The sequence below is a fragment of the Oreochromis niloticus genome, linkage group LG16 (assembly GCF_001858045.2).
Source record: "Oreochromis niloticus isolate F11D_XX linkage group LG16, O_niloticus_UMD_NMBU, whole genome shotgun sequence".
Taxonomy (NCBI): domain Eukaryota; kingdom Metazoa; phylum Chordata; class Actinopteri; order Cichliformes; family Cichlidae; genus Oreochromis; species Oreochromis niloticus.
In genome coordinates, this window is record NC_031987.2 from 21,347,274 (window position 1) to 21,369,986 (window position 22,713).

At 40.2% G+C, this 22,713-nt stretch overlaps 1 protein-coding gene across 5 annotated transcripts; it reads left to right on the forward strand.

Annotated features, from left to right (window-relative positions):
• The first annotated feature begins 1,890 nt into the window (after positions 1 to 1,890).
• On the forward strand, positions 1,891 to 22,503 carry ildr2 (immunoglobulin-like domain containing receptor 2). 5 transcript variants are annotated; one of them, XM_005457799.4, is made up of 10 exons: positions 1,892 to 2,123; positions 6,910 to 7,239; positions 8,127 to 8,246; positions 13,043 to 13,099; positions 13,986 to 14,132; positions 14,255 to 14,419; positions 15,247 to 15,360; positions 18,190 to 18,394; positions 19,277 to 19,943; positions 21,937 to 22,503. In XM_005457799.4, the coding sequence occupies exons 1-10, from the start codon at positions 2,084 to 2,086 to the stop codon at positions 21,970 to 21,972; spliced, it is 1,881 nt and encodes a 626-aa protein (XP_005457856.1). In that variant the 5' UTR covers positions 1,892 to 2,083; the 3' UTR covers positions 21,973 to 22,503. The 5 variants fall into 5 exon arrangements, with proteins under 5 accessions (XP_005457858.1, XP_005457856.1, XP_005457857.1 ...); XM_005457800.4 differs by having other exon boundaries at positions 1,893 to 2,123; positions 18,193 to 18,394; XM_005457801.4 differs by lacking the exon at positions 13,043 to 13,099 and having other exon boundaries at positions 1,891 to 2,123.
• Positions 22,504 to 22,713: the final 210 nt, after the last annotated feature.

Here is a 22,713-nt window from a genome sequence, read left to right on the forward strand (position 1 = left end):
TTGAGCTTGTGCATCTTAATATTACATGTGTTTATGCAGCTCTAAATAAAATCAAGTATACATAGAAAACATTGATATTGTGTGCTTCCTTATTGCATATGTTCGGCCCTGCCAAGTAGTTGGTTAAAAAAAAGGTTTATTTCTCAAGGCTTTGCGTGTACACATAATAGCTCATAGCTATAAAAGCTATTTTAAACCAAAGCAAAAATACTGACCAGGTCTTTCAGCTACAGCATCCTGTGATGCTGGAGATGAATGTGACTCTCTAGACCCTATTGTATTCACACGTTCAAAGTTGAGTCATTCTATTGCTTCATCTGACTTTGTTGGGCTAAAGAAACCAAGTGATTTGTATGGTGGGTCTAACAGTGTTGTCAGCGACATTATTCTCATTCTTTGCACTTTGTGGGGCTTTTTCCTAAGGAGCCTACCGTTTTCAGTGGGAGAAACGTTTTGTCACTCATCTAAGTGACTTGTTCAGTCTCAGCTGACTGCAGGTTTCCCCAACCTTACAAACAGTACCTTTGCACAATGACGAAAACTAGCAAACCGATGGACAATTGACTGTGAGGTCAGTTCCTTGATCATTAATATGACAATTGTCATGACCATTGATCGGTGGCCATTGATCAATGACGATTGATCTATGGCGATGAGTATCATTTACAGAGAGTTGGGGAATGGCTGCAATCACAGCATTGTAAGATGGGGAAAGATGCACCCTTAGGCCCCCTCCTCGATTCAGAGATGGTCTTTCCCTGTAATGTTAATGGCCTCCTTGACTCCCTGTTCAAACCATTGTTCCTCACTGTCCAGGATGTGCATATCCTCATCATGAAGGCATGGCCACTGGCTGTTAGGTGTAAATAGACTGCGGAGTCCTGGCCTCACGAGTTACATCTTTTGCGTTGTGGCACCCACTTAGTATGTATAAATCATAGCAATCCTCCTGGCACTTAACAGCGTACAGTCATTATGCAAATGTACTCTTTACAGGTTATGGAAGCCTACAGTCAGCTGGGAGTGAAGAAGTCTCTTGGATGAGTGACGAAGCATTTCTCCTGCTGAAAACGCAACATCCAGATGAACAGAATCAACTTTTTGTGATTATTTCTGTCCTGGATGCATTTGCAGTTTGCCGTCATCTGCCGTGATCAGTATTTTGATCAATAAATAAACAAATTAATTAATAAACGATATCCATATCTCCTCTCCAGAAACGTTTCAGACCACACCAGACCACACCGTTTACCTTCAGCAGCACAAAAACTGAAATCAGGTGACTGTTGTGGAAGTTTGCAGAAAGAAGAAGAAACATATAGGTTTGATGTTTTTTTCTTTCTATCCACATAGTGTTCAGATAACTAAAGAACTTTTGAAATGCAAAAAAGACATAATGGTAACTGTAATGTAATTACTTAATTTAGTACAATAACAGTTACATTATTGCATTACTGAAAAATGTAACGCGATTACAGTAATGTGATTAACATCCAGTACTGTGCACTAAAAGTAGCTCTTCAGCTTGCTTTGGTAAATTCTGATCAACATGATTAAGCCTTTGCTTTAGGTTTGATAACTTAAGCATTCAAAAACGGTCATCTGATGTTAAATCTGACGTTAAATAGGTGATACAAATGAGTAGGTTGCTTTTGCAAGTACGATTGTAATGTGTATATAATTGAACTGACATTTACTAAGGTGAAAAAGGTTGAATATGTTTGCAAGCAGCATATTCCATTAATCTTAATTGTAGGGCACTGTACTATTATGATTGGGGCTGAGCCACCCTAAAAGTTTGAGCCTAGAATCGCCCCTGCAGACCCCTCTTATCAACCCGATGCAGGAACCAAAATTATCCTGCAACCCAGACACTTAGTGACATACGCTGTTTTTGTGCCGAAATTTTAGGCTGAAGTTGTCTGAGAGCGGTGCAGTGTTTGTGCTGAGCCTCACCTCCCTGAGAAGTGGTACAGTCCCGTTAGACGCAGTCAGAGTCCGGTCTGCAGCAGACGCAGTTAGCGGAAAACGACATGACCAACAAACGGTTAAACTACTCGTTACTATAAAAACGGACAATATAATGAACGTTTACCGGCTGGCTATTTTTTTGGGAGCCTCAGGTAAGTCTTACCATCTAAAATAAAAGGTTAAAATGTGTTTTCTTTACGGCTAAAGCGCAACAGGTTGATCCCATGTTAACTCCGTGCTTATCCCAGACCCAGGGGCTACACAGGACTCAGTAAAGCCTTCTTTTTGTTTTATTTGAGTGAATAAAGAGAAATAGGTACTCAATTACAGCGATGGTTTGCTCCATTAACATTTATAGAGCAGCCCAAGTAATTCTTGTCTGGTATTTAATGCTGTTTCGGTCGTATGTTGTGGTCCTAAGATGTTTTACTGATTAGTGTGTTATAGCTTTGCTATTACAGGCACTTCTTTATGCTGTTGTGTTTTCTATGAAAGTACTTTTTGGAGTACAATAGTAAATACTACATGTATTTTAGCTATTTTCAGGTAGATGTGCTTGAAAAATAGGCACTTCTGTTTGTTTTCTGAATCTAAAATACAAGAAAATGATGCATGTCTTTGTTATTTATATTAAGAAACTCATCTGAGTTATAGAATAACACAAGTGATCTATCACACTATCGCTTTATTAGTCAGACCGATTAGTTATACAAAATGTAAATATAAGGCCACTATGTACTTTATATATGTAAGTGTGTATATTTAAGTGTACCAAACCCAGGAAGGCTGGAAATGTACTGATGATGGTGCATCTGTGAAGAATGGGCTCCTCACCTCACTTCTTGTGAACTTTGTGAGTGTTTTGTGAAACTGCAGTGGCTATATTCATCCTTATCACTTTTTGTTGGGCTAATGAGTCAATGTGAAGGAATGTATTGCAAAGTAAAGGCAGGAAATGTGACAGCTTTGGAGAGGAAAAGTCTGACTGCTCAGGAAACGTGCAGCTTCCAAGAGCAGGGCTTTGACCTGAGAAACATTTGCGACCACATACTGTGTTCACCCCGGTTTAAACTGGCATCTAATCTTTAATTGAGGCCTGTATGTGTTGAGGCCTTTCCACTGTATGCAGGTGGTGAGGGTGTGACTGTCTACTGCCTCTGAAACCCAGTCATTAGCCTACAGTGAGTCATGGCAGACAGTAAACATTGGTTAACAGGTGTAATCATGATGCATGTCAGCAGTTACTGCAGTCCTCACTCCTCTCACCTCAAACTCATGATATTCATGAATTCCAGTTCATCGGCTAACGGTTTGATTTAAATCTCTTGTGCTTAATTGGTCTGTTCACATCCAGCTGGAGGAAGGCCTGACACTCCCATTGGCTGGGAGTCTGCGACCTCCTCCCCCCTCTCGCTTGCTCAAGTGGGACAGGAGAGGGGAAGCCCTAACAATGGACTGGTCCATGAAAAAAAGAAATAAAGGGAAGACCACAGCTTTCTGTGGCAGGAATTTAGGAGCTTGGTGACCCTTCCTCCTGTTTGTGCAGTTAAAGTGTATCAGAGGAAGAAGTAAGCTGATGACGTCGACCAGCTGGCCTCAACTTAATGTTAAAAACACAAAGCTGACGAAGCTTTAGCATGCTGATTATTCACTTAATGGAGAAGTTGACTAAGATGTCATCAGTGTCATATCTGTAACTCCTTGTTTCAGTTTATTTTTAGCTCCATGTTAGCCCACATGGAGAAAACCAGGAAAATTTATGACTAACTAATAAATTAGTTATTAAAATTATTGTTGATTTTTTTCTGTTGATTTATTCATTCTGGTTTAAGCTTCTAAATGGAAAGATTTGCTGCTTATATACCAATATTTTTGTGGCTTCATAGTATAGTCGTTTACACATTTACTCAACAATTGAAAGATCCCTAGTCAGATTCTGGGAGGAGACCCAAATCCCTCTGGGATTGTGTAAGGAAGGGCATCTGGTGTAAAAGAAATGTGCCAGATCAAATATGTGGCAACTCCTTATTAACAAGACAGCAACTGAAAGTAACTTCTTCTTATTCTTAATTGAATTTCTTTGAGTTTTGGATTGTTGGACATATCAGAAAAAAAGAAAACACAGCAGCTTGACTTTATAACCCTTTTCCCAGGATTCACAGACAAAATCAATTACTCGGATAACACATCCTTTTCAAAGAATGTGGTGTAGATCCACACCCGAATGCAACGAGCTCTTTCTTTCCTCCACCTCACCAATTTTTCTGGAATTAAGCCTGGTAGTTTTTGCGTAATCCCGCTGACATTCAGACAGACAGATAAAAACCCAGCAGTGATGACATTCCTCTACCTTGGGTTTCCCTTCTGGGGGAAGAATAGTTATTCACAGTCCTAACTGTTGCCTGGAAATGGGGAAACTTGATGTCTTTTCAGAAGAATGCCATAGAGGTGCTCATTTTAGATAAATGTCTAAACACAGTGTGTATTCTCCTCTTACTGGCCCTGAGGAGATGCAGGCTGGTGGACTTGGTTTTGTTTTGATTTCCTGTCTTCTGGGACATGTTTAGAGTTGAGTTCCTGCCCCACCTAGAGCTAATATGACTACCAGAAAATCCCCATCAGACTGCTCCACCCCCCTCCCTCTGTGATGACAACCTCCTGCCTCTCCCTAGATCTCCCCAGCCCCCCACGCACACTGGAATTTAACCTTCCTGACCCCAGCACCGAGCAATAGCGGACCCCCACGCATTTAATCTCTGTTCCTGTCTTTCTTTTGGTTTTGATATGATGATAATGACAGTTTCTCCGAAGTACAGTCATCATCAGTCATCTGTACAAATAAAGATGAGATGCAGCTGTTGCTCTGCTCATAAAGTTGTCACTTGCATCATTTTACTGTTTTTAAACTTTTCTTATCTAGACTCACCTGCCAGTTTATCACCTTCCGCTAGTTATGCAATCTTTTCCTTCACCTGAAGTTTGATGACAGAGAGCAAATTATTACAGGGTTGGCTTCAGAGCATGTGAAATGGACAGGCAGCTGACGTGCAGTGTCCACAAAACACAGGTTATAAACTGAAATTCGCAGTAAGATGCATTATATTTGCATTCAAAAGAGTGCTACAGGAGGCAATAAACTCATCCTCTGAAAACAAGCTGATTCATTATTCATCATGATTCATCCATCCATCTTTTTCAGCCAATTAAGGCTCACAAGAGGGTGGGACCCTATCCCAGCTCCAACGGGGCGAGGGGTGCGATTGCCAGTTTATCACTGGACTAGCACAGAGACAGACCATTTGCACTCCCACTCACATCTTCTTCATGATCTAGTATCCATGATTACAAGCAAACTAGCTTCACGTGCTGATCGTTCCAAAGACACTTCCCAACGTTCCACTTGCATAGACACATGCACTCCAAAATCAGCACCCTTAGCTGTACTACTTACTGAGGTTGCTGCTAAAGCAGGGACTGTTCAGAGAATAATTAACTTGAGCTTGAGCTGCAATAACTGACTAGAAAGAAGTCAGTTGAGGGGGGCAGAGTGACCCCACCCCCAATAACACAAATGTCACATTATCATTTAACACCAACAAAGCTGCAGCCTTCAAAATGACCAAGTAGTGGACAGTAAAGCTGTCTAATATAGCTCATTAAGATTTAAATGTAAGTTTTGTTAAAGACTGTAGTTTATAACTCTAGTTAATAATAAAATTGCAACTAAGTAGTGGTGTAAAGCCTAATCAGATCTTTGACTTACTAACCAAGTAAAATTGATGCAAATCAGTATGTTCTGAAATTAAACATATTGGCTCCTCTCATTGTTATTACATAATTTATTGATTAACAAATATGTTAAAGGTTTAATTTTGTTTAAATGGGACGGATTTTAATGCTTGTAGTGTGTTTTCAGATCTGGCGCTTATATTGGTTGGACTAAAAAATGAGTCTGTAAACTCTGTATTTCATTCTGCAGAATAGGTGGAACTGACTTGCTTAAGTTAGCATCGAGCATATTTACCATTTGCATGACTTAATAGTCAAACTGAACTGATATGTCCATTAGGGCTGGGCTATATCATACCGTTCACGGTAATACCGGTGTAATTTTGGGCAACGATAGGAAAATGAAATATCGGGATAGAATATGGGTAAAATGCGCATGCGCAGTGCCTATGTTTACATACGCACATGAGAAGAGCGAAACGGATGAACCAGAATTGGTTTGTAAAAATGCTGCGGGCCGTCGTTATTACCGTGTTTTTTGGAAAACACGGCACACTTAAAATCAATCATTTGATTTTTCTGAAAATCGACAGTGCCCCTTATAATCCCGTGCGCCTTATTTATGAATTCTGGTTGTGTTTACTGACCTCGAAACGATTTTATGTGGTACACGGCGCTCGAAAATCTGTCAAATGTTTCAGTACGACTTTGCTAAGCTACGAACCCGCACCGCTTGATGGATTGTCGGAGCATTACGGCTAAGGCAGGAGCCTCGCGGAGTGATACGTACTGTGCTTCAACATAATATTACCGTATTGTGTGTGTATAACCTCTTTTTAGGTTTTGTGGATATTATACATGGTTATACTGAGGACATGTCGGCCAGTTTCCACTGGAAATGCCTTTTGGTTAAACTGTCAGCAAGGAATTTGCACTGTTACATTTTTATATAACTTTAATGCACATAAAAAACAGCTGCTTGTTTAAGTGAAAATACATTGATGGGGTTTTTTTGCACTAATAAAGTTGTGGAGTTGTAAAGTATTTTGTCTAGTGTCAATTATATCGTCAGTTATATCGTTATCGCAAATTTTCAAATGTATCTCGTGATAAATATTTTTGGTCATATCGCCCTGCTCTAATGTCCATTTTTAGTAGATTAACAAAAGCACCTGTGCTTTATTCTTTTTGCTTGTATGTGTCCATCAGTGTGCGTGTGTGAAAGTGTGCATGTCTCAGTGCAGAAGGAAAAGCAGTATGCAATCCTCTTCCAGTCCGTGGTCCTCTCGTGTCAGTACCAGACGTCCTCTGTCCAGCTCCCGGTGGTGCAGTGGTGGTACAAGTCCTACTGTCGAGACCACACGCAGGAGTCCTTTTCCCTTTCGGAGACCCTGGGCATCAAGACCTCAGCGCTGGGACCCAAGTCCCACCTCGAGTGCTCCGACAACACCCGCACAGTTCGGGTAGTGGCATCATCCCAGGGAGCCTCCATGACGCTGGCTGAGCACTACAAAGGCAGAGACATCAGCATCATAAACAGTAATGTCACCGCTTTTATCCTCAGTGAAATAAGGTGAAGGACTCTGCAGCTGTTTGATCGTCACACATGAGTCAGAGCTGACGGGGTTTTCTATAAATAAATCTCTTCTGCTTCAGTCCTACAAGAATGGCAGTACCACATAGAGGCCCCCGCCCTCGCGCCCATTCATATGTGGGCTTCTTATCAGGACAAAACACGTCTGCCATTTAAATGTGTCAACAACGCCCTCCTGTTGTCACAAAATCCAATAACAATAAAGGCCAAAGGAAATACATGTAGACCGATAATAACTTTCTTTATGTTTGGCAGTATTTTTTTCATTACTGACATTAAAAACAAACAAACAACTGACTTCAGGACTCTTAACAAATTTTCTCCACACCATGAGTCTTTGGAAATAGAATTATATCTAAGATCCAGATTAGTTTGTGGTGTTTTGTTAAGAACACCCAGTTGATGACTTACACTTCCTCGCATTTCAACTGAACATGTTTTTGTAAAGATTGTAAAGAAGACATTCTCCCTCTCTGAATTCAGGATTGAGTCCAAACGTGAATTATAACTTTTGGATCTTTAGATGAATTCAGACTTTCTGATTTATAATTCTAACAAAGAGACAAGCATAACCACCTCAGCGGGGGAAAATACTCTCACTTCCCACTGAATAATCAATAGCATGTCATCGATCTCAAAAGAGTTCCAGTTCATAGTCCTCAAATTTGGGGCACAGTCTTATTGGGTGGCGTCAGTGTTAAATGATTCCACTTGAATTTTAAAAATGCAGCATTAAAAAGTTTGCTTTGTGAACATGATGTGCCATTTGACATATTAATATTTGTAAATATGTAGAAATATAATCTTTGTCCTTGTTTTGTAATCTGTGCAGAAGCAGACCTGCGTATTGGGGAGCTGCAGTGGGGCGACAGCGGTGTGTATTTCTGCAAAGTTGTGATCGCCGATGATCTGGAGGGGAAGAACGAGGATCAGGTGGAATTACTGGTGCTCGGTAAGCATCTGAGAAAATTAACCTATATTTTTCTGTTTGTTTGTTTGTTTGGGAGTTTTTTCCTGCATGTTGTTGGTAAAGGTTTTAGAAGTGGTCTCTTAATTGTGCTGCATTCCTGAGTGCCCTTACTACAGTTTCCATGGAGACAGCTAAATGGTGTTTCCCTCTTTACATGCCCTCGATGATCCTTAACAGACTCTATTCTTTAGCCGGTCGCACGCTTTAGAGAGCCGGTGTGGAGCCGTTACATCTCAGGTCAGTTACACAGTATGTCAGGAGGCTCAGAGACTGCAGGGGAGCTTGCATGTTTGTCTGTGTGGCGTTTGCTCTTTGGGGAGTATCACTGGTTAATCATTATACAAACCTCCCAAATCTACACTAAACTCCCAACACTTCAGCACTAAGATCAGAGAGTCATGACTTACTGTAAATCTTGAAGTAGCATTTTTACTAAGTAAGATTGTTTGTATTTATTTTCAGACCACACAAGAGCTTGTTAAAGGTCCCCCTCCAAGCATTGATGTATTCAATACAGTTAGATGAAAATATTGAGCCTTTTGCCTCAATTAGTATGTACAGTTGAGGAATAGGCAAATTAATTCCTCCCCTTTCCTGCTGTCCCTCCCCTTCCCCTTCCCCTTCCTCTCCCTCTCTCTCTACTTTTTCAAGCTTTACTCAGTAGTTCTCACACACAATGCCAAAATATCCAGAGGCTGCTGTTTTGGTGGAGCTTTCAAAGCACTTTAAAAAAATCCACAGTAGCTTGTGCTCATGGGACAACAGCTAAGTGCTAACTGCCAACACAAATCATTCAGATGAATTAGCACTTACTTCTTATGTTACTATAAGCAGTAAAAGTAATGTTAACTTCATTCGTCCCGTCTCTCCGCTCCTTCGCTCTGCATGTGTCTGTTTCACCATCACACACAAGGAGCTAAAAGACAAACACACACAGAGTGAAACATAGAGCAGAGGATAGCAGTAGAAGCACATGTAGATATGAGGATATTATCGAACAACTAATAATAGCATCCTTTTTTTTTTGGATAAACTTCCCAACTGTGACATCAGAGAGATTAGCCAACTCTTCCTGGTTGATAGGATTGGTTTCTTTGGTCTGTTGCCTATGAACCCTGACTGTGTGAATGAATATATCTGAAGCAACATTCCAGATACCTCGGAACTGGAATATAGGAAGTTGGGAGTGACGTCACTCCTGAGTTAGCAGGTTCCAGAAAAAGCCAGGGAAAACAGGATTGTTAGCTCAGGGTTGATGGGACTGCTCCGACTTTCTGAGGTGAGGGGGTGTTCCAGATTCAAATTCCGACTGGTAACTTGGAAATTCCAACTTCTGACTTATACAGGAACACGGCATGGTGCTTTGATGTTGCTGTTGCGCTGCACTTCCAGGATCAAAAAGTCTACTTGGTTGTTTGTTTTGCTTTTGATGTGAAATAAATATGACTAAACACTTAAAAAAGTAACTGATGGTGTGATCTGTTAGTTACTCAAACTGGTTTTCTCCCTTTAAGTTAGGTCAGACTGATGCTTGTGAAGTCTGCTCATTCATATAGCCCTCCTTAGTTTAACACTAATCTGATTACAGTCATCTCCCAGGAGAGAAGGGGCTTAAACGTGTGAGAATAACAAGACTCATTTGGCTTTAGTGCTGAACTTCTTAGCTTGTGAATGTTGTAATTTTGAAGTCAGAATTAGAAAGTGTGTAAAACTTTTTCTGTGCCAAACTGGTTGTTTTTAAAAGTTTCTGGTACTTATATTCAACTTTCTTCACCAGCGTTACTACTAAACTGCTGCTTGGCTCTAACTCCATATTTAGGCCACAGTGCAAATATGAAAGCACATGATCAAAAAAACCTTCTTTCAGTGTTCTTTTGCTCACCAGCACCTTGAACGCTGATAACATTTACTCGTGAAATCAGTTCTCTTTCACACTCACTCCCCTTCCCTCCCTTTTGCCTTGCAAAATCTTCTCGTGCACTCCTCCATTTCTTACTCGTCGACCTCCCCTCCCTCTCGGAGCTGCACAGCTCCTCAGCTCTCTCAGGTTACGGATGGTATGCAGTCAAGTGAGGCAGGGCCAAGGTAGCAAGACTGTTTTTTTCCCCACTCCTTAATAAGTGCTTACTCAGCACACTCTGCAGTAGTGCTGGGCGATATGGAAAAAATATTTATCACGATATGAATTATTTTATATCACGATAACGATATATATCACGATATACCACCTGACCTGTGGTCATCTGGAAAGTATGCAGTCTTTAAACAGCGAGTGGAGAGGGTGCAGTCTTTGTTTTGAGTTACTGTAAAGCATGTCGCAAATCCGGGTGCATGTAAAGCAGCACCATGTTGCAAAACAACAAGACAGAGTTTCTTTGTGAAAAATGTCATTTTTTTATACTTTATTTTCTCTTGCATAAAGTTAAGAGTATGTAAAGTGAGAAGACAACACTAATATATTTGCCACAGGCTATTTAACCCTTTAAGACCTACCATAGAACCAAGTCCGCCAGAGCTCATCTTAAAATTGATTTATTTTGAGTGTCTTCATAGTTTTATTTTTGAGATACACAAATTTTTATATACTACAGGAAAAATGAAAATAAATAAATGCAAATTTGCAAAAACACAGCATGTGCATCAAAATAAACGATTTACAGCAGTGTAATTTGACTTCTAAGCATCCCAGAAACGATACAGAAGAACATAAAGTCAAACATGACTTTTAAAAACACCAACATAGGCTTTGAAGCTTAAAAAACTACATTTTCCGCGAAAATGACATCACTTCCGGTTTCGGACATGTAATGGCGGACATGCGATAGTTCGCGCTGAGTTATATTCCAACTAGGAAGTGTTATGAACAGCTGATCGGATCGGCAAAACCTGTTTCTGGAATATTATGTTTTTGTTGCTGCAAGTCTGGAATATTATGTTTTTGTTGCTGGAAGTGCTTTTTATGCAATTTTTGCAAAGCTATGTGTGGAAGGAAACCGTGACCTAGGGCAAGCTAATGGAATAAGATGTAAGTACAACTCCTACCGTTTCATATGCAAAAAAAACCATTATTGCGCTACCTTACGTGGTTACAGTTCTACAGGGATTTAAAAATAGTTAGGGAAAACGGAGTTTGCCTGCTCCGACCGGTTTTAAAGGGTTAATGATATATTTTATGTAATAATTTGTAAAATTCGGGTTAGAAACGATAGAAACGATAGAAGACAAATGGCACGATAGAAACTTTTCTATCGTCCACACGATATATATCGTCATATCGCCCAGCACTACTCTGCAGCCTCAGTACCAGGGGTTGTTTAGTCTACCAATGTTGTCATATCAGACAGTAACCAGTCTTTACTGTAATCAGTGTTTTCAGACCTCGTAATAAGCACATTAAAAACATCTGTAGCTGACTCCTGCACACCTGTTGCAGATCCCTTTCTGTATTCAGCGAGTAATTTCCTTGAATTTTTGTTCTGATTTTGACCTTTATGTGATACGTATTGAGCACAACAGGCACATTGTTTCACAGCAGCGCAACTTGCATGACCTTGTTTTGACGAGCTCGCGCGGTAAATTATTGCCCTGGTGTCGTCAGTGTCCCAGTTTCCAAACCTCCCTGTCTGTCGCCTCTCACGTCTCAATTGTTTGCATGTGTTTGGGTGTCTGCATGCATGTAAAATGATTAACAGCATTCATTTAACAGCGTGCAGTTTTAATGTTAACGCTGAGGCACGTTGACTGTGCATGGCATCAAAGAAAAAGGTTATTTAGGCTTTAAATAAGGCTTTAATAGTTTTTTTTTAAAAAAAGTTTTCAGTTATTGTGCAAATATTGTATTTGCACAATAAGTGAAAACCCTTGTTTCAGTTATTGTGCAAATTTACTGTTATTGTGCAGATGAACAGAATCAACCTTTTGGGATCCCTATCTGTTGCTCCCTCTGTCTCATCTTTCTGGTTAGTGCCTTTGCCCTCCTGTGCTGCCTTTTATCTGGCATCTTGTTAGTGTTAGTTTTTGTGTTGCAGTGTAATTTTCTCTTGTTTATTTCCTGATTTCTTTGAAAGTTGGTTTTCTTTCATGTCAGTTTTACTGGCTCCTTTGTGATTGTCCTCATTGTCTTTACCCATGTCTTGTTCCAATCACCCCCCAGTGTATAAATAGTCCTGTCTTCCTTTGTCCTTTGTATTTGCTATAATCACCTTTTAGACTCCGTGTTGGTGTTTGGCAGTTTCTCTTAGTTTAGCCTCCTTGTGGCCCTTTCTATTTTGTGTTTCCTTTAGTCTCAGTTCAACTATACCTATTAATTTGCCAGCATCTAATAAAGGCTTGCTTTTTGTTAGTCTACCTCTTGCTGTCTGGCACGTGGGTCATATTGTAGTTCAAGAGATCAGAGAGTGATCTCTGGGAACAATGAATATTATGTTATTATCTATATAAAACATCCTGGTGGTACAAATTGGAAGTAAATGGACCTCCAGATCAAAAAGGGTCAAACTTTTGGGACGTGAACATGTGAACCACATGTCACGGGAGTCCATCTAATGGACATTTCAGTTTGTCACAGACAGCGTGGTCAACAACAAACGTCTTCATTGATAAGTTTGATATTTTCTAGATGCAGACCCATTTTTTTCATACTTAAACTTTCATTCCCCAAATAGTGCATGACCATTAATCATCTGCCTTCTGCCAAATTTGCTAATTTGCCTGACCTTTTGACTCCCGCTTCCCGCTTCCTCTGCCGGCCTTCACCTGTCCTCTCCCTCTCTCTGCAGGCAGGACAGGTGAGCAGCAAGATCTACTCCCTGAGTTTGATTTGGAGATTATGCCAGGTACGGTCCCTCCGCTGCATGTCTGCCTCTCTGCCTGGCATTTTCCAGCTTTTCTATTGCCTCCTGATGTTTCTGATTCCAACTGACCAGATAAAACGCTCTTTGACTAACAAATGTACATTCACTTGTTAGAAATTTGACTGAGTAAACATGACAGCCTTGTAGCTGGAGCTTCTACGCCCGATATGAACACAGTCAGTTAGTTAGTGAAGCTACATGAAGCCAAATTCACAGAGTTGTAGTTGTTATTGTTTACCTCCAGTTATGATTGTGGATTTTGACTGTTGGCACTCCCTGAGGAAGTCTGTTGTTATGGTTTGGATGGTTCAAAGATGTGAGAACGGATAAAAGTCACTCTGATTTCCTTTGATGTCCCCCTAAAGTTTCCTGTTTTTAGGGGTCTGTTGCCTCCGGGTACATCAGTGGAGGAGAAACATCAGATTTTCCTAATAGAAAAATCAGAGACTGGGTTTATTTTTTGTCCCAAATCTTTGTCAGTTATAACATTTCAGGAATTCAAATGCTGAGATCTGAAAAAAACAAAGACATTTCAAAAAAGACTTTGAACTTTGGAGAACAATTTTCAGCCCCTTAGCTGAATTTCTTCACTCAGCTTCATTTATTTCTTTAACGTAACATTAGTAATATTGAGCTTTTGTTACAAACTGCACAAATCCCTTTGAGTTTGGCCCAGTCTGACTTATTTTAATGGTTGTGGCCATATTTCAGTTGCATCTAGTTACCATTAGATATGACTGTTATGTGAAAACCTTGGTTTTGCTGACCTCCACTGGTTGAACTTCTCACTTTGGTGTAGTGATGTTAAATCACTGTTCAGAGTGTTTAATCATTGACTGTGACCTTTTTTTTTTTGTATGTAAATCAGAATGGGCATTTGTGGGATCTGTAGTCGTGGGCAGCATCTTGCTCCTGCTGTTGTTGGGGATCTGCTGGTGCCAGTGCTGTCCTCACTCCTGCTGCTGCTACGTCCGCTGCTGCTGCTGCCCCGACACCTGCTGCTGCCCACGACACCGTGAGTAACACAAACAACCCAATGACTGTCCTGCATCCTCTTTAAAAAATGAATGTCCTTTTTTTTAAAATTGAATATCCCTTTTCTTTAACATCAACAATGAAAGTGTGTTGTTTATGCAGTGTATGAAGCGGGGAAGATGGCAAAGAGCAGACAGCCTGCTGCTCAGGTCCCTGTGTATCCCTATTACATTCCTGGTATACCTACTGTGGTCCCAGTGGCCTCTTCCTCTTACACGGACCCCAAGATCAACTCGATCCCCTCAGTGGAGAATAACCTGTCTGGAGGTGAGTGGTAGAGGAAGAATTCAAATGGTTCCTGAACGATGAGAATTATTTTGTAATTTTACAGGTAAAATTTCAAAATAAGTTATAGGCTGCCTGTATGCAATATATATTTAATATTTGCATATGGTAGTTATCGTGTTGTTTGTTGTGCTCGTGGTTTATTGATGGATTTTAAAATTCTAATTTCACCTTTGTGATTTATAATAAAATAATCAAAATTATTTGTAAAACCCCAAAAACGGATTTTTTGTCAAATCTTACTTTTATTATTATTATTTAAAAAAATAGATGAAAATGAACAACTTAACTGATTTCTTTGGAAATGATTTCTTTGATGGTAGTGTCGGAGGATGGGGTCAAAATGACTGCAATCAGCGGTTCTAGTGTTGAAAATTCAATAACTGTTTTTTAATGCTTTTGGAGAGGCAGAAACAGTATTGACGAGCTCAGTATTCACTCTTCTTTATCACTGCTTTTGAGCTCTTTTGAGACTATTTGAACAAGTGGTGTATGTTATTAACGTTATTTATAGTCTTACATAGAAACTTCAGTGACAGCTGTCTTTTTCTCTTCGTCAAACACTGACACGACTAACCTTCATTTCATCCATCATCTCTCGTCCTTGTCTCTACAATGAAAGGTCTGAATGTCTGAAGAAATGTCTGTTCTTTTCTTTTTCCTTTTTTGAATTTAATCCACTATTAACACGTAAGGTTGTTTTGTCTCGTATACTTTACACACTCAAGAGTGTTTGTGTGCGTCCTTGCATGGTTTTGTTTTTCTCGATCTATCTATAGGTGTGTGTGTGTGTGTGTTGACATTCACAGTGCGCAGTGGTTACCGGCTCAAAGCCAGTCCAGACCAGGACTCAATAAAAGTTCTGTACTACATAGAGAAGGAGCTGGCTCAGTTTCCGCGCAGCAAGATGGCAGCATTCAAATGTAAGCCTGCACAGATTAGGCTAGTTTCTTTAATCTGTGTGGCAGTGTGTGTGTTTATATGTATGTGCGTGTTTTATGTGCATGGTTTGTGGGAATTAACTCTTACTAGTTGCCATCTAATCCTTCCATATTTGAAAAAAAAAACATCTGTCCCTTTTTTCTCATTCACAAATTGCAAGGCTAAGTTGTGGAGTCACACTTTTTAATGAGTTTGAGAACACACAGTCATGTGAAAACATGTGAAGCACATCTTCTTTTCTAAGCTTTGTCAAGTCAGAGTTGTCTGTGTCTCTTTTTCTACCTTGCTAAATCACCATGGTAACTTGTACTGAAAATATAGTCGGAATATATGTTAGAACCAGGTTATGTTGAGAGTTTTGGCTTAAAATTGTCGTTTTAACAGATTCTTTTATTTTGCAGCATGTTTTAAGTGGAATAAACTCTTCTGGGGAAATATGTAATTTGTTAAGCCGTACTTAACAGATTAGTTAAGTAGTCATTATTATCTGATAATGTCTCTGTCTGGAATAAGTGACACTCACAGGGATCGTTTTGTGTAGGAGTGAGTTTTATGATCGGTGAAACACCCCTTTTTATGGGAGTGCACACAGAGGCGTTACAGAGAAAGCCACCATCATGATACCTGTTATCTCCTACTTGGGGTTTAGGTTTTGTCGAGTCAGCTAAAGCAAAAAAAAAAAAGCCTGGCTGTGTAGAATTTCATTTGTCATATGCCCTTCAGGTCCTGTCACTGCAACCAAGTGACAGGACCTGTGCTTCACAGCTGGTATGAGGTGTTTGTGCTGATATATGTTGATCTGCTTTTCTCCAAACGTGACGCTTTAAAGCCAGACAGCTCCACGTTGGTTCCATCTGTCATAACGGCTGTGTGAGGCAGGCAGGATTGAAAAGCCAAAATGCAGACTCTCAAGCAGGACTGAACTCAAAACTCAGCTTTATTGCTGGAAATACAAAGGACATGAAACCAAACTGGGAGAAACTAGAAACTAAACTGACAGGCAGAACACACGTGATTGAGGGAGATCACAACGCTGGACAGAGGGAGACACAGACAATATATACACACAAGAGGGAATCAGGGCAAAGAGGAAACACCTGGGGAACACAGCTGGACCTAATCTAATTGACGAGACGGGACAAAACTGAACATGCTGCACACAATACTGGAGACTATCAAAGTAAAACAGGAAGTACGAGAAACACACTGAGACGCAACCTGACCAGGTACAGGGAACAGAGGGAGCGAGACACACATTGAGCGAGGGAGACGTAAACACAAATGACACAAACAGACTCACACACGAGACACAGCGATGAGACAAACACGCAAGACGACCCTCAAAGACAAGAAACCAAAGCCTGGAAATACAAGTAAACATAAATGAATAAAACTCAAGACTAAATCTGTGTAAACTTGAACTTAAATCATCATTATAAAGGAAAGAATAATATGACAAATGCATGATCTGTCTTTTGAGGACTTTACCCAGTCCTGGTAAAGACCCAGTACCGTGGCATCATGTGTACAAAGAACGTTGTTCTAAAAGTCTAGTGGTTTATTTAGATGCAATTATCCAAACCTTTCCAAAAGAAAATATTTTTAGAGAGAAGATGCTTGTACCTGGCAGCCCTTCCAAGCATGTCATACTTGTTCAGTCTGTTTCTAATACTGCAGTTTAAAGTTTAACATGCTAACTGGGGCTTGTAGAGCGTGAGGGTCTGAGCAGTGTAACTAAAGTCCACTTGGGAAGATTGGAAGCTGTTTTGAATGTTTTAAATTTGTAAATAATCTTTCTCACTGTGGAATGATGCACTGTTAATGACTACAGAGGCACGAAGGGTGTACATATTTTTCTCACAAACTGTTTCTGGGTGAGCTTTTTGCTAAATAAATAACAATACAGTATAATATGTCATGTGTTGTTGTTCATCTGAGGTAATTTTAGAACCTGAGAAGGACCAGATTATTTTTTTACATTGTCCTAAAATTTATAACCTTAATAATCTAAAGAAGGTGTAGATTATTTTTCACAATTGTACAAAATAGATCAGCTGAATCCCACATAGGGGCTGGAATATGAGCACATCACATCCTAATCTAAAAACCACAGGCCCACCATATCCAAATGACAGTGTTAACAATCTCAAATTCACTGAGAGAATTAAAATTAAAGGAAATAATTTGAAACAGCAGAATGTTGCCCATGTTGCCCATCCCAATTGTTGATGCTCTATATCAGGACATCTCAGGGAGTAAGTGTCATGGTTTGCCCTGCTGTGCTCACTCAGTTTAGTGTGCACAAATATAAGTATGTGTTTTATACACTTTAGTGGGTAAAAGTGGAGAATATTTGTCAGCAAAATCGAAATCTTTGCGATCTCTTTATGGAGTCTTCTCGAGGAGTGTGTCTATCATTCAGCTTCAAGTACAGCAGTTCATACAGATAATCAAATGTAGTATTTTAAGTTTGTGAGACAGCCTGTGCAGTTTTCATAAACAGATCTACCAAAGCATTTCTGGGAGCATTTAAAAGACATGTATGGAGCATTAATGGCATCACTGTGGAATGTATGGGATACACTGCAGTTCCTGTGTTTATAATAATAATAGACAGATCATGCATTTGTCATATTAATGTTAATTAATTTGTTCCCTAATGATTCTTTTTTAAATTAGAAAAATAAAAAACATCGTCTGATCCTACTCCTCCTTGAATGCAATCATACCTTTATACCGCCCGCTGTTCAGTCAAAATGACTTTATTAGTATAAACAGCAAATATCATGTTAGTGATGTGTCTGTCCCAGCAGCCAGGAGCGTATCAGAGCTCAGCTCGCTTCATGATGGAGGGACTACAGACTTCAGAAACACCTTTAAGGCAATCCAGATGAAAGCACTTCCACCTATCGTAGACCTCGATGACCTGTCGGTGCAGAGAGCAGCTCCACCTACACAAAGCCGAAGACTCAGACAAGACAGAATTAACCACTCAGATGATGAACTGGACCGCAGGTAAGGTGGAGAGATGCTTCACTCCAAAGATTTTCTATCAGGTTGTTGTGTTTACTGTTTAATGCCAGAAAACATTTGACAGTAGATGTTTCTGAGGGTCGTGGTACATCAGTCTGTATGTTGCTTCAAACAAAGTGAATCCAAAGATATTCATACACAAAGCACAATAACACCATAAAAAATGGCTGAAATACTTTTTTGTCAACCAAAAATTTTGCTAAGGAATGTAATTTTGCCAATAGAAACAATAAATTATAATTGATCCACTCTGTTCAATGTACTTCACTGCATCACCTGCAGCAAACGTGGCATTGTGAAAAACATCATGCAAGCAGAAAAGTTTGAATGGATTGCTGAATAAATGGTTGAAGTAGCACCCTTTTCCCCCTCTGTAAGTAAAAGCAGTCCAAATGTAAACCTCCTGAAAGTGACATGTTACTATACCACTATTTTCTCTCACCAAAACTGTTCATGAATAGAACGTTAATACAGGTAATTACCATTTTAAAAAATTGTTAAAAGAGCTGTTAAAAAGCAAGATTAAACCAGGATGTAAACATTGTCTGCAGTAATGACTTGTAGTGTAGTGGTTTACACTTTTGCCCAACAAATGAAAGATCCCTGGTTTGATCCTGGGAGGAGACACAAATTCCTGTGTCAAACGTGCAGAGCATCCCGCTGTGGTGACCCAGTGAGAATAAGGCATCAGCTAAAAGTAGCTAACATGGGAGTCTACAAGGGTTTTCTAAATTTTGGAGTGAGCCTTTCCACATTGGCTTCATTTGTCAGCCCTGGAGGTTGCTGCTTAGTGAGATAAATGTTTTCTCCAGTTTTGTTTGTTCTGTTATTAACATGTATAGCGTGGGCTGCTTCTTGCTGTAGGTGGAACTGCCGATCGGAGCACCTGCAGAGAAAGACGTTGGGCAGAAGAGGGCGCACGGGCTCTCTGGATGAGCTGGAGGAATTTGCTCAGTCTTATAGCGCACATGGACGTCGGGGTGCGCCTTCAGACCGGCCTTATGAGCGGGATTACAGCCCTCCCAGGCGCTCCTATAGAAATGAAGATGATGGCTGGGGGCGCCGCAGCCCGTCACCAGTACTGCAAAAGAGAAGGGACACGTGGGACAGTGATCGCCCATCTCGACTGCCCCAAAGCAGAGCCTATGATGACACCTTGCTCAACAGCATGCTTGAGAGTAAGATGAGGGGCCGGGGAAGGGACAGAGGTGCTGGGAGGATGGACGAGGACAGTGACACTCCCTCTAAAGGCAGCTCCAGAGGAAAGGGCAGCGATAGTTATTACAGCCGTTCACCTAGCAACCGCCCAGAAGATGAGGACTCTTTGCCTCCATACTCTGAGCTCGAGGCTGAGAGATACCGCAGGGCTGACCAAACTACAGAGCGGTACCGCACAGCAGAACCTCCCAGATCAGAGAGGTACAGGACCCCAGAGGCAGCCATGAAGCCCTTCTCTTATACCCGCCCCAACCAGGGAATGTCTCACACACTGCAGGGGGGCAGAGAGGAGAGAGAAAGGAGCAGAAATCTGGTGAGTTACTTATAGCAGGAACAAGGACTTCCTCTTCTGTTCCTCAGGAAAAAGAGCCTTGAAATCCTGTAAACTGTTGCAGGACAAGTCTGGTGATATCCTGTTTTCGTCTTACTGTCAGCAAATACTGTAAAAAGCATAAAACCAGCAATGTGTCAGTCCAGAAACAACTATCTGTATAATCAAGTCATGAATTATTCCTTTCTGTCAATTAATGTCCTCAAAAAGTTTATGTAGTTTAAAAACTATCGTTCATCCTGACTCAATCCCACATGCAGCATCATGATGCTATGAAAAAAATTAGTAAGTAAGTAAAAACATTTCCAGGTGAACTTTATATATTGATATCATTGGAGTCCAGTTGGGACATATTGTTTGTTTCCAGGTCATCCCGTACTGAAACGGATTCATGGACAAACCCCCAATTAATTAGCAGTAGCTTTGTAGTAGCCCACAGCTCTGCAATCAGGTCAGTGTTTTATTGTTTTTCAGATCACTCTTATTATTTATAGTCCACGCACATACTGTTATATGTTCAGTACCAAAGCAGTAGAGTTAGCACACTTTCTTTCATAATTAGTGGAGCGGGCATGAGACAGACAACCAGGAATATCCCTCAAGACTTGGTGGAGACCAAAGCTGAGCTAAAAGGCAGCAACTCACTTGCTTTCATCACATGGTTGGAAACACCTGTCCGGTTTACCTATTATGTAACTTCAAGGCTGACTGCTGTATAAATAAGCATTCAGCTGTTTATCTGTTATATCGATTTAAAAACAATATTCCACTATACACTTCTGAAGCACCCATCAGAAGATGTGCAAAGTGGCCATAAAAAGATGGACATGGTCAAGAACAATAGACAGGTCAGGTAGACTGTAGCATTTAAATAATGCTCTTCAAGTGTGCCAAGAAAACATTCCCCACACCACTGCACCACCACCATGAGCCTGAACTGTTGATATATAGCAGGATTGATCTGTCTTTTTATGTTTACCACAAATTCCCTCTCTACCATCCAAATGTCGCATCAGAAATCAAGACTCATCATTCCAGACAACGTTTTCTCAGTCCAATTTTAGTCAGCACGTGTGAGTTGTAGCCTCAGTTTCCTGTTCTTAGCTGACAAGAGTGGCTGTTGCAGCCGATCTGCTTCAAGCTTCAACGTGTTGTGTTCAGAAATGGTCTTCTTGGTTGCGACCAAACATTATATGAGTTACTGTTACCTTCCTATCAGGTTAAAGCAGTTTCTGAAACGGTTTCTGAAACGCTATCACGCCACGGTCAAAGACATTTAAATCACTTGCTCGGTTGGAACTTCAGCAAGTCATCCTGACTGTGTTTGCATGCCTAAATGCAATGAGTTGCTGCAATGTGGTTGGGTGATTAGATATTTGTGTTAACAAGCTTTTGAACTGGTTTATATATCAAAATAGCCGATAAATGTTATAAGCTGTGCTTTCCCAAAATCTGCTAAAGCTGGTTTAAATTTTTACAGAAGCACTGTGTGTGTATTCTAACAGTGCTGGTTTGAGCCTTACATGAGATTTGTTGACAGTAAGAAATATAGAGAAAAAACATCTGCCTTGTCCTTTTATATCTTTTATATATCTTTCATAATGTCTCTCAGTGTTATGTACATAATATGTATGTGGATTTTAGATTTGTGGTGTCAACACTAAATCATTTTGTGTTGTTTTTACATGACTTTATGTAGCAGTGGCTTTTTTAAACCTAATTTTTGATAATGGATAATGAATGAAGGCACATTATTCCTCTATAACCCAGCCTTGCATGCAAACATTACACACAGGCTTTCTGGCTTTCTAAATATCCCAAAGTCTTTCTTCCTCTATAAGCAAGGTGGCAACCACTGCAGTATTGCATGATTTCTGTGCATGGTCACAAAGCTCTGTCCCCAGGCTGTGCTAACCCTGCATGAGCATGAAAGTGAAGTTCCTAATATGTTGCTCTTGGTATGTTTCCCTAACAGAGCACTGCACTGAGCAGGGACTCACTCATAGTGTGACAGGGTTTCCAGCCTGGACCCAGCACAGCGCTGCCAGCATGTGCATTAAAACTGTCCTGCAGCTGTGCAGGAGATGCTAACTGTTACAGCTCCAACCACGGCAAGTCAAGCTCATCTCACTGAAATAACATCACTGAAAAACGTCAGTAATGAATCCTGAGGAAAACGTGGATTTTAATTGTTCGTATTTGTGTTTTTGTACATGCATATCATATTTTATTTGTTTGTTTGTTTTTTAATTTGTCTTACTTTGTATTTTAATGATGTAACTGGACTCACACTGGTGCCAAGGACAGATTTTGTATTTTATTTTTTTGTTATTTGAACATTTTAGAACAGTTTTGTTAAACTCCAATCAGCCTTCAGTCTCCATACATCTCTACTACGCTGCAGCTCAGGTTTACTTTGTATTTTTGCCTTTGTCTGTTGTTACCTGTGTTCCTGGAAATACTGCGCCTTGAATTTGTTCTACAGATTGCAGTTGCACTGCTTAATAACTTTTTAAATAAAGAAAACTTTGCTATAGTCTCATCTTTCTTTTGATTAGTCTGTTTAGTCTTTGCTCTGTAAAACTTGCCCAAAATGGCAAAGTCGTCAGAAATACAACAGGTATGTCTGATCATTTTAAAGGGAAACTGCTGTTTGTAATACTGACATCAGATTTTTGGCACATCCTGTTGAACTTCGACTCATTTAAACCAGTCAAAGGATTGGAGGGGCTGGTTTATTTACGTAATGAAT